Source organism: Trichomycterus rosablanca, chromosome 10 (genome assembly GCF_030014385.1).
Source record: "Trichomycterus rosablanca isolate fTriRos1 chromosome 10, fTriRos1.hap1, whole genome shotgun sequence".
Taxonomy (NCBI): Eukaryota; Metazoa; Chordata; class Actinopteri; order Siluriformes; family Trichomycteridae; genus Trichomycterus; species Trichomycterus rosablanca.
In genome coordinates, this window is record NC_085997.1 from 780856 (window position 1) to 792895 (window position 12040).

Genomic DNA, 12040 nt, shown 5'->3' on the forward strand with positions numbered 1-12040 from the left:
CCTAACCCCACTCAAACAGAAGGGACCCGGACTGCTTCGTCTGGGAATCGAATTCAGGACCCCCAGAAATAAAGATCTCACTGTGGGTTTCAGAAGTAAATTAAAGGACTCGCCCCTAACCTAATCCCTTAACCCTAGATCCAAACCCTAAACCCTAGGATCTGGTCCTCATTCCAGACTCAACCAACACTGAGAGCGCACTGACCCTAAACCCTTAACCCCTTAAACCCTAACCTCTAAACCCTAACCCTTAACCCTAACTCCCAACCTAACCCTAAATTCAAACCCTAAACCCTCATACCAGACTCAACATAGTCTTTATGCCAGATGCCCTTCCTGACGCAACCCTATTGTTTTTATCTGGGCTTGAGACCTGCACTGAGAGCGCAATGACCCTAAACCCGTAAACCCTAACCTTGTAAACCCTAAACCCTAACCCTTAACCCTAACCCCCAATCTAACCCTAACTCCCAACCAAACCCTAAATCCTAGGGTACACGTGGGTACACATGATCCTACTGTTTATATCTGGGCTTGGGACTTGCACTGAGAGCACACTGACCCTAACCCCTAAACCCTAATCTAACCCCTAAACCCTTAACCCTAAACCCTAACCCTGTAAACCCTAAGCCAGTTAACCCAAACCCCTAAACTCTAACCCCTAAACTTAACCCCAAACCCTAACTCCTAACCTAACCCCCTTAACCCCAATCCCTTAACACTAACTCCTAAGCTCTTCATTCCAGACCCAACACAGTATTTTACGCCGGATGGACTTCCTGACGTGAAGTTTTTTTCTCTTGGATGTGACATTTAATGCTGTCCATGTGGAATATAAACTGCTTTATAATGACTAAGTGGAATTAAATATCAACAGAGAAGATAGTGGGGTCATCTTGGGGTCCCCTAATATCTCTAAAATGGGGTCACTTGGCAAAAAAAGCTTAAAAACACCTGACGAGTTCAGGAAACAAAAAACAAACCGGATTGGTATTAAATAACGGCTGTAAAACGACGTGTTTCTGAGCCACCTTTGCCCTGGAGAGCATAAGTTCTTCTCTTTATCAGAACCGGAGTCGCTCGTGTTTCACATCAGAGATACGGATCCTGTCACGGAGCCTGCTCGCTCAGGGTAAGTCACCTATAGCACCGTGCTAACTTAACTTCTGTATTTTTATTTTTGTATTTTTGTCACTGGAAGCTCCGTCAGTATAATTTTAGTTCATAATGTAAATGATATTAATTATAAACATTTCAGTTAGGAAACTGAAAGATTTTATACTTAATTCTGGGGATTAAAAGTCGTTTCTTTGTGTCTTCATCAGTTAAATAAATAAAGGTTCACGGGAGTAAAAGAAATAAAAACACAAAGTGGCTCCGTATAAAACACAGCAATTAACAATCAGACGTTTACAGCCGCTCGTCTAGTCGGACGTCATCCAAGAGCCACCAGAATCAAATCTCGGTGAACTGGAAGCTGCTGGAACACCAGCATTTCAATTCTCATTGATGTTCCTTCGTTTATGTTCCAGTACTGTATATATGATGTCAGCATTAAGTACATATCTTGAGCATGTTCTCCGTGTGTGTAGTGCAGAAGCATGGCCCGTAAGTCAGCATGCTGTAGACTCAGCACCCTGGAGGTCCTGCTGATCGTCCTGTTCCTGCTGATGACGGCGATCTCAGTGGGACTCGTTACGGTCTTCGTCCTCCACTTTAATTCTCAAACCCACGGTGAGTCTCGCTCTTTATTCCTGAGGGTCCTGGGTTCGATTCCCAGACGGAGCAGTCCGGGTCCCTTCTGTTTGTTTGTGTTCGGTTTCCTCCCACAGTATAAAGAGCTGCAATCAGGTTAATTGGAGATACTAAAATCTAATCAGAAGGAGGGCGTGTCAGGAGAACATACCCACCTCGGGTGGCATCAGGGTTTCCAGGAACGGAAGAGTAACTAGGAGGAAAAGCAGAAATAAAATATCAAAAAAATTAGTCGCCCAACAAACCGTCGGCGGCTTGTTGCTCGTCCCTTCTCAGACCACCTTTGAGCACATCTTGCTGTCTTGGAAATTTGGCTCTTATTAAAGTCGAAAATTATTAATTTATTAATTTTATTAACGTCTTTGATCCTCAGAGACCCCCGATGAACCCATCCCCTCCGTCAAACCTGAGCGTAACCCCTACCTGATCGGAGTGGGTCGAGCCGACTGCACTGGACCGGTGGCGGACGTACCCCTGGTGAGTGAGGGTTTATTATTATTATTATATTATAATATTATAATTAAGCAGGAAGGTCCTGGGTTCAATTCCCCTTTTAGGCAACCAGTGTGGGTTTCTTCCGGGTGCTCCGGTTTCCTCCCACAGTCCAATCACACACCAGTGCTCTGAACTAGAGCTCTTAAGCTCCACTGTCAGCTCTGCTATCGGCCGGTCGGGCTCCTACACAGACACACGACGGAGGGACGATGGCTGAAACATGGAGCTTCGTCTCTGGCGCGAGTGCGCCCTCTGCTGGCCGGTCGAGGCGTAACAGTGAGCACATAGCGATCCGGCTCTTCATGATCAGATCAGGGATGTGCAAGCAGCAGCGCATTCACAATCAGGAATCGGATATGACTCATATGGGAGATAAAGGGGAAAAGCATTAAAATTTGGCAAATCATCCAGGCTCAAAGTGTTGTGCTCTGTTTCTTCTTCTTGCTAAAGATGGGCTATGCCAACCCGAGTCAGATCGCAGGCGGCATCCACACCCGTCTCTTTAGCAGGGCCTTCATCGTGGACGACGGCAGCAAGAGGGTGGTGTTCGTGAGCGCCGATATAGGGATGGTCTCACAGCGACTCCGACTGGAGGTATTTATGAGGTTTTATTATAGAAATACGTATTACGCTGCAGTTACGACCTCTGCTGGCTGATCGGGGGATAACGGCGACTCTCCGTGCGTGATACGGATCTCTGTATGAACCCTCCCGGTGCAGCTCAGGTGAAATGAAGCCATCTGTACAGCACACATGTCAAAGGGGGCATGTGTTAGTCTGCGGCATACCTTTAGGGAATCGGGTACGACTAGATTAGGAGGGAAATCAAGATGTTCTGGCTCTTGTAGGTGCTCAAGGAACTCCAGGTGAAGTATGGGGATCTCTACCGTGAAGATAACGTGATGCTGAGCGGCACCCACACGCACTCCGGTCCAGGAGGCTACTTCCAGTACACGCTCTTCATGATCGCCAGTCAGGGCTACTACAAACCGTCCATCCAAGCCATCGTGAACGGAATCGTGAAGGTGCGTATCGGGATTTCCCGCCGATCGTTCCCTTAACGATGGACGGCGATAACGAACTGATTAGGACGCGTTACGCAAACGTCTGTAATCTTTATTTCCCTCAGAGCGTCGACGCGGCTCACAGGAACATCAAACCGGGAAGAATCTTCGTCAACAAGGGCGTGGTCGCCGACAGCAACCTGAACCGGAGTCCGCACTCGTACATGAACAACCCCGAGGAGGAGAGAAACAGGTGGAACATGTGGCGTAATGTACACCTAGGGGCAGAATGAGGCGCATAGGGGCCGCTGTAGCGAATCTGGTCCTCCACCAGACGCAACCCTATTTCCATACGGGCTTGTGACCTGCACTAGGAGTGCACTGACAGGTCAAGTGCACCTCCCATTGGCAGGGCTGTTTCAGCCTGTTTGTGCAGATGCCCGACTGGCCGATAGCACCGCTTAGATTTGAACAATGGATAAATATAAAGCACAATTTGTACACAAATACGTTAATCTAGTGCTGTCCTAATATTTTTTGGAACTCTTTCTTTTCGGCTGCTCCCATATCTAGGGGGCGCCACAACGGATCTGGTTCTCATACCAGACTTTACACATTTCTATCTGGGCTTGTGACCTGCACTGAGGGCGCACTGACAAGTTCCGGTCACCCCTCGACCGATAGCACAGCCGAGATTCGAACCCTTGATCCACAGATCTCAGAACTAGTGAGCTAGCATAATTAACCGCTGTGCCACCTGATTCTTTGCCGCCTGCACCACCGCTTTGCTGGCACAAGGAGGCAGCGGACTAGCAAGGCCCCCAGTATAATCACAATATATACTGAGGAACTGGGGGACACGTTCCCCCTCCACCAGACTTCACAGCTGGGGTGATCCTGTACTGTAAGCTTGGGTGGCTGAGCTGTTGTTGCTGCTAGACTTTGTCTCTCAGCAGTTATACTTTGTTTAATGACGTGTTGAATCCCACGCAGGTACAAAACCACCACGGACGAGCAGATCGTGACCCTGAAGTTCACCGATCTGGACGGGGACGGACTCGGGGTCCTGAGGTACGACGTTCTCCATGTGTGTACCACATTCAAGTATTCATTTTTACTATTTTTTAAACGGTCGCATCTTCCTGGTCACTTCTCAGCTGGTTTGCGGTTCATCCGGTCAGTATGAATTATACCAACCGCATGGTGAGCTCGGACAACCTTGGCCACGCCTCGTACCTGTTCGAGCAGGACAAGAACCTGGGCTCCCTGCCCGGACAGGTGAGGGACTTATCTCTCAGTTTTATTAGGGTTCTGTTTGAGAAGGTTCTAGTTTGCTCTCTGTTCTGGTTCTTTAGGGGCCGTTTGTAGCCGCGTTCGCCACCGGGAACAGTGGAGACGCCTCGCCCAACGTTCGTGGCCCTCACTGTGTGAACACGGGGGAGAAGTGTGACTTCGTCAACAGCTCCTGTCCTGTTGGTGGGGTGAGTTACCTTAATATCAATCACGACCCCTCAAGACCCTTTCAGACCCCGACCAACACCAAGACCCCTTAAGACCAAGACCCAGACCATCACCACGACCCCTTCACACCCAGACCGTCACCACAACCCCTTAACATCCAGTTCATCACCACAACCCATCGAGACTCCTAAAGACCCAGACCAACACCAAGACCCTTCAAGACCCCTGAAGACCCTGGTCAATAGCACAACCTCTCAAGACCCCTTAAGACCAAGACCAACACCACGACCCTCAAGACCCCTTAAGATCAAGACTAGCACAAAGACCCTTCAATACCCCTCAAGACCTAGGCCAGCACCAAGACCCTTCAAGATCTCTTAAGAAGACCCAGACCAACACCAAGACTCTTCAAGACCCCTTAAGACCCAGAACAACACCACAACCCCTCCAAACCCCTTAAGTTCCAAACCAAGTCCACTCTTCCCAAAACCAGAACAAGAACATTCTCCTTTAAAATCCAAACCAAGTTCACTCTACTTAATAACCAGTCCAAGACCACTCCCCTTAAGATCCAGACCATGAACCCTGTCCTTAAAACCCTGTCCAAGATCACACCCTTAAATTCCCAGACCAAGTCCACACTACTGAAGACCCAGACCAGGAACAACCCACTTAAGATCCAGACCAAGATCATTCCCTTTAAGTTCACTCCTGTTAAGACCCAGTTGAAGTCCACTCTTCCTAAACCAGACCAAGAACATTCTGCTTGAGAATCCAGACCGAGATTGGTCCACACTACTGGATAACCAGGACCATTTCCATGGCGTCCCCCTCCCCTAAAACACTGACCAGTCCAGTCCAGTCCGGTTGGGTTTGCTTTGTTGATGGTCTCTTCTTGACTGTGTTTACAGAGCAGGCTGTGTATGGCGTTCGGACCGGGTAATGACATGTTCGAGAGTACCAGGATTATTGCCGAGAACGTCTACAAGGAAGCGAAGGTAGGAGGTCTGGAACCCTCCAGAGTTCCTGAACGTTCTCAGCTTTGTTCTTCAGGTCTGTAATTCAGTCTGTTGGTGTTCAGGAGCTTTATGGAGGTGCTCAGCAGGAGCTACGTGGAAGCGTCCACGCTGCCCATCAGTGGGTCAACATGACCGACGTTACTGTCCAGCTTAACTCCACCCACACTGTGAGTAGAAGTTTCAGACCAGCTTGTACCATGACTTGTAGATCAGAGCTGTAGATCAGAAGGTCTGACCGGCTGTGACCACCAGGTGAAGACGTGTAGACCGGCGCTGGGCCACAGCTTCGCCGCAGGAACCATCGACGGAGGAGGAGACCTGAACTTCACCCAGGGTGAGCGAAAAACTGCATTTTCTCCCAATTTAGTCATAGCCAGTTCCTCCTCTTCCTTTGCTGGAGGCCTCGATGGCGTACAGAGGGTATATTCTCCTGACACGCCCTCCCTCCGCCACGATCCCTTCTTCTTCGGTCAGTCTTGCGCATGGAGAGTTACTCGCTGATCTCCACGTCCCTCCATCTCTGTCCATGCGCCTCGGGCTACTAACCAGGGCCCTTACACGGCCTCAAAGACCCCGCCCGGTTTGTAGTTTTTTAGTCCCGTCTTTTCCCACCCAGCAGACTAACAGCCGATCGTGCCTGGTAGGAGGCGCCCAGCCTACCGGTAGCAGAGCTGAGATTCATGTAATACCAGGGTACCATCTCTTGTTCGTCCACGTGCAGGCACGACCGAGGGCGACCCCTTCTGGGATGGAATTAGGGACCTCATCCTGGGCCCTCCCTCCAAAGAGATCCAAGAGTGCCACAACCCCAAACCCATCCTCTTCAGCACAGGAGAGGTGAGACCCGCTTCCCGCTTTAACAGTCTCGCTATCAATCTATTCACCTGATACTGGGATGTAACTGGGATGTAACTGGGACGGACGGCGTGTGTTTGATTGACAGATGAACTGGCCTCTTCCGTGGCACCCCGAAATAGTGGACGTTCAGATCATCACTATCGGCTCGGTCGCCCTGGTGGCCATGCCGGGCGAGGTCACGTAAGTGGCGCAGGACATTTCTGACATGGTTACGGAACAAACCAGTAAGATTTCAGCACTGGGATTGTTTTTGTTTTTCAGCACCATGGCGGGAAGGAGAATCAGAGAGGCTGTCAGACAGGTACCAGCTTAATTAATTAATAAATTAATTTTATTTATTTATTAATTATGACCTAACTGGTTCATCTGTGCCACAGTTATGCCAGGCCTGTGGTGGCATGAGGCATCAGAGCACGAGGCGCTCGCATTACATCACATTTACATTTACCATATTTAGCAGATGCTTTTATCCAAAACAACTTACAGTTATGACCCGATACAAGGTCGAGGGTTAAGGGCCTCGCTCAAGGGCCCAACAGAGGCAACCTGGTAGATATGGGGCTTGAACCAGCAACCTTCCTTACTTCCATCCAGCTCCTTAACCAGTGAGCAACCACCACCTTATACACTTACATTTTTATCCAAAGCGACTTACAGTCATGACCTGATACAATCCAAGCAATCAAGGGTTAGGGGCCTCGCTCAAGGGCCCCACAGTGGCAGATATGGAGACTGGTAGATATAAAGCTAGAACCTTCCTTACTTCCATCCAGCACCTTAACCAGTGAGCAACCACATTTTTATCCAAAGCGACTTACAGTTTTGGTCTGATACTATCCAAGTAATCAAGAATTAAGGGCCTCGCTCAAGGGCCCAACAGAGGCAACCTGGTAGATATGGGCCTTGAACCAGCAATCTTCCCTACTGCTATCCAGCTCCTTAACCAGTGAGCAACCACCACCTTATACAGAGACTTACAGTCATGACCTGATACAATCCAAGCAGTCAAGGGTTAAGGGCCTCGCTCAAGGGCCCAACTGTAGCAACCTGGTAGATATGGGGCTTGAACCAGCAACCTTCCTTACTAGTCCACCAACCACCACCTTATACAGCGACTTACAGTTATGACCTTCAGATTACCAGTCCAGTTCCTTTACCTCTGAGCTACCACTGCCCCCCTCTGTAGGTATCACATGAACGTACCTACACCTAAGTGCTATTTAACATCACCAACGTACCTGCTGCATGTTTCGGGGAGGTGGGAGGAAACCTGAACGACGCCCAGACAAACACAGAAAGAATAGAAATGCAAAATGGGGTTAAGGGCCTCGCTCAAGGGCCCAACAATGGCTGCATTAAATAGACTGATTATGTTTTATTCAGGAGCTGGAGGTGGACGGTGCGTTCTCCAGCCCTGACGTCGTCATCACGGGTCTGTGCAACACCTACACCCACTACACCACCACGTATGAGGAGTACCAGGTACGAACACAGCCGCTCTATATGATGATGATGGTGCGTTTCTGAGGCCGCGTGAGCTTGAGGTTGACGCTGAGGCGTTTCTGATTCACAGGTTCAGCGGTACGAGGGCGCGTCCACAATCTACGGTCCTCACACTCTCTCAGCCTACGTTCAGAACTTCAGAGGCCTCGCCAAAGCCATCGCACAGGCAAGGACGTGTACTGTATATATTTATATATGTGGGTCGACTGGGCGCCCCCTAGTGGGCACAATTGGCAGTACAGAAGTGGAAAAGCGTGGAGATTAGTGCGTGACTCTCCGTGCGCCAATTAACCAAAGTATGGCGGGATAAGAAGCGATCGGTCGAGCGCTTACGCATCTGAGGGAGGGCGTGTCTGGAGGATATACCCTCCGTACGCCATCGGGGTCTCCATCAGAGGAAGAGGAACTGGCTACGACTAAACTGGGAGAAAATGCGGAAATTAAATAGTACAAAATCAGAATCGTTGATCTCTGACTAGCAGCTTCTTTTGGACACTTTTCTCCCCAACAGGGCAAGACCGCGGAGTTACCGAAAGGTCCCGAGCCCCCCTTTTTCACAGGAAGTGGACTCATCTCTTTGATCCCGCCCATTCCTGTGGACAAAGCGCCCGAAAACGCCACCTTCGGCCAGGTCCTGGAGCAGGTCAATCCCGTTTATAAAGTGGTGAGTATAGTAGGCGCTGATCTAACTGATAAAAATAACATGACAAGGTTTTTTCCCCCTTTAGTCATTTCCAATTCCCGATTGTGAACCCAATCTGATCGAGGAGAGCCAGATCACCACGCGCCCCCTCTGCAATGTGTCCACTCTGCAGCCGCTTCTTATCCCCTGTCAGTGTTGGGTTGTCGCACAGAGCTGCATAGTGTTCGGAGAGACACGCTATGCTCTATATGACTCCCCCACCACCAAGAAGAACGCCTTTATTTATCATATATTTTTCTGCATATCCCAGCTCATACGAAATCGGCCACGTCACCGGACTAAAAAAGGTGGGCGGGGTCTTTGACGCCGTGTAAGGGACGAATCGGTAGTCCGACTGTGAGTCAGGCCTTCTTGTCCGACCTGTTTTGACACAGAAAGAGTCGTGGCTCCAAATGACCAAGCAAGCTCTCGTGGTGTTTCGGTGGAGTCCTAGAAGCCTAACCGTGTGTGTGTGTGTGTGTGTCATTTGTCCAGAGTTTACTGGATTAAAGGATCCGAGTGCAGGGTCAGCTGTTGTCCGGCGCTCCTGGAGTCAGTTTTAAGGTCCTTGCTTAAGAGTCTAACAGTGGCTGGATTTAAACCGGCAATTCCGTTTGACCACTAGAGTCCACTGGTATTAGACCCCTGCGCCACACTTAGCGATGAACCAATTACTAATTACTAATTACTAATTACTAATCCTCCCACCCTCACCGTCTCCAACCGAAATATAAACGTGCAGAACCTTTCTGAAGATCCTCTGAGTGACTATAGTCTTATGATCTATTATTATTATTATTATTATTATTATTATTACCCTGATATCACGGGCGTGTTTGTGTGGCTGCAGGGTGAGGTGGCGTCCGTGACTTTCGTCGCAGGAAACCCCAGAAACTCGGGCGACATGGTGAGCACAATAATAAACCTAAACTGTGTTTACATCTCTGTTATTGCACCATGATTTCTGATTATCACGATATCTGATCGTCCCGATATCAGAGAGACAGAACTTACATCACGGTCGAGAAGTTCCACACCAGCACCGGGGCGTGGAGCGTCGTTCATACAGATGCATCATGGGAAACAAGGTACTGTGTCTTTAAATAGATAGATAGATAGATAGATAGATAGATAGATAGATAGATAGATAGATAGACAGACAGACAGACAGACAGACCTCTGCTCTAAGCAAATGTGTAAATGAATGAATGTGCAGCTTCAAGTACAAAACTGGAATTAGAAATTAAATAGATATGAAATATTAAATAATAATAATAAAATGAGGATTTAAAGATACTTCCATGGTGCTGCAGTATGCACGAGGTTTTCGAGCGTTCGTAAAAGTTCGATTTTTTAAATGATGTCCTGTTCTTCACACTTTGTTTGGTTTGTTATTTACAGAATAATCTCAGGTTATTATGATTTATTTGCTCTCTGTAATACTGATTTATCTCTGGAGCTTTTTCACTGATAAGACTGAAGCTGAATCAGTCAGGATCTTATCATCAGCTCATAAATTCTTTTCTTCAGGAAATGCACCTCTCTAGTTCTCTGTGCAATTTATTTACTTATTTTAATATAAAAATTGTCAAATTGTCCTAACAGCAGGGTTTAGTGTGTATATTTTTATTTATTTATTTTTATTTTTTTATCATCAAGGCGCACATTATTTATTACAGAAAAGCGTCAGTGAGCGGTTTTGACACAACAGCGCCCCCCTGTGGAAACACAAAAAACTGTTTGACGTGAATAAGCAATCTAGGCAGGAGTGTCCAAACTTTTCTTGTTGGGGGTCAGATAGAGTAAAAATATACAAACACAGGGCCACAGAGTCTGTAGTAATAAAACAAATAAAAATATAAGTCACAGTTAGGAGTCGCTTTGGATAAAGGCGTCGGCAAAATGTCTTTTCAGTGCAACCGAGTTCAAAAGATAAAATTCAGAATGAGCGAAATTAAAACAATAAAATCTGATTAGATGAGCGTAATCGGTGTTTATCTATAATGGTTATGTAATGTAGCGATTATTTTAGGACCTCATGTACACTTGGTTTATATATCAGTAATAAAACCTTGTTCCTGAACTGCAGCATATTGACGTTAAAGTCAAACTACTGTATAATATCTACCATTATAGGCGCCCCCTAGTGGACAGTGGAGAGGACACCATTGGCCACTAGTCTACTGGGTGGGAAAAACAGGACTTAAAAAGGGGGACAGGTCTTCGATGCTGTGTAAGGGACGAATCGGAAGGCCAACTGTGAGTCAGACCTTCTTGTCCAACCTGACAAGCCTCACAATAGGCACAAATTCCTACAGAAACATTCCAAACCCCATTTGAAAAGCCTTCTAAAAAGAGTGCAGGCTGTTGTGGCTTCAAATGGCCAACTTGGCCACAACAGCCTGCACTCTTTTAGAAGGCTTTTCCAAATTCAGAGGGCAGTATAGGAACTCACATGGACAGATGACCTCACATCTTTAGTAACAAAACCTCAACATCATATCAACAAACCAGCAACTTGTATTTAAACGTTCCTCTTTTTTGGCTCTCGTGGTGTTTCGGTGGAGTCCTAGAAACCTAACCGCGTGTGTGTGTGTGTCGTATGTCCAGATTTTACTGGATTAAAGGATCGGATAAACAGAGCAACGCGACGGTAGAGTGGCACATCCCGCGCTCGGCAGAGGCCGGCGTCTACAGGATCCGACACTTCGGACACTACAAGAAGGGATTCATCGTCCCGGTCACGGCGTACGAGGGAAGTTCAGACGAGTTCAGGGTCACCAAGTCGTTCTATTACTGAATGATCGGGGGCGTCTGAGAGAGACAACCATCAGAAAGGAGAGATGACCGCTTTGATTGTGTTGATGTGTGTAATGGATTTATATTGATTTTCACTTCAGAAAACATAAATAAACAAATAAAATGTTTTTGTTGATGTATTTTTTATTTGACATTTTATTTGTGATGTTATAAAGTCGTTTGTGTGTTTAGTGTTTTGTATGATTTGACTTTGATGAGAAGGCTAAAGAATGCACGACTGCAGAATTCGTCCCAAAATAAAAAAGAATCTATTTAATAAAATAAAACAATTTATTTAAATTATTTTAGCTAGAAAATAATTAAAACGTTAACAAGTGTTCAGATCTTTTCCCAGCAAATATTAAAATAATTAAATCAAATATTATTAAATAAAATATTATTAAAATAAATACAAATAAAAATAGAATAAAATATTATTAAATAAAATATTATTAAAATAAATA

At 46.8% G+C, this 12040-nt stretch overlaps 1 protein-coding gene across 1 annotated transcript; it reads left to right on the forward strand.

Moving 5' to 3' along the window:
- The first annotated feature begins 1601 nt into the window (after positions 1-1601).
- Positions 1602-11673, forward strand: asah2 (N-acylsphingosine amidohydrolase 2). Its single transcript, XM_063003464.1, has 20 exons — positions 1602-1734; positions 2129-2232; positions 2701-2844; positions 3099-3275; positions 3380-3507; positions 4248-4325; positions 4412-4532; positions 4610-4735; positions 5627-5713; positions 5797-5901; positions 5987-6068; positions 6456-6571; positions 6678-6772; positions 6854-6893; positions 7976-8074; positions 8166-8261; positions 8607-8759; positions 9628-9684; positions 9777-9865; positions 11388-11673. The coding sequence occupies exons 1-20, from the start codon at positions 1602-1604 to the stop codon at positions 11575-11577; spliced, it is 2220 nt and encodes a 739-aa protein (XP_062859534.1). The 3' UTR covers positions 11578-11673.
- Positions 11674-12040: the final 367 nt, after the last annotated feature.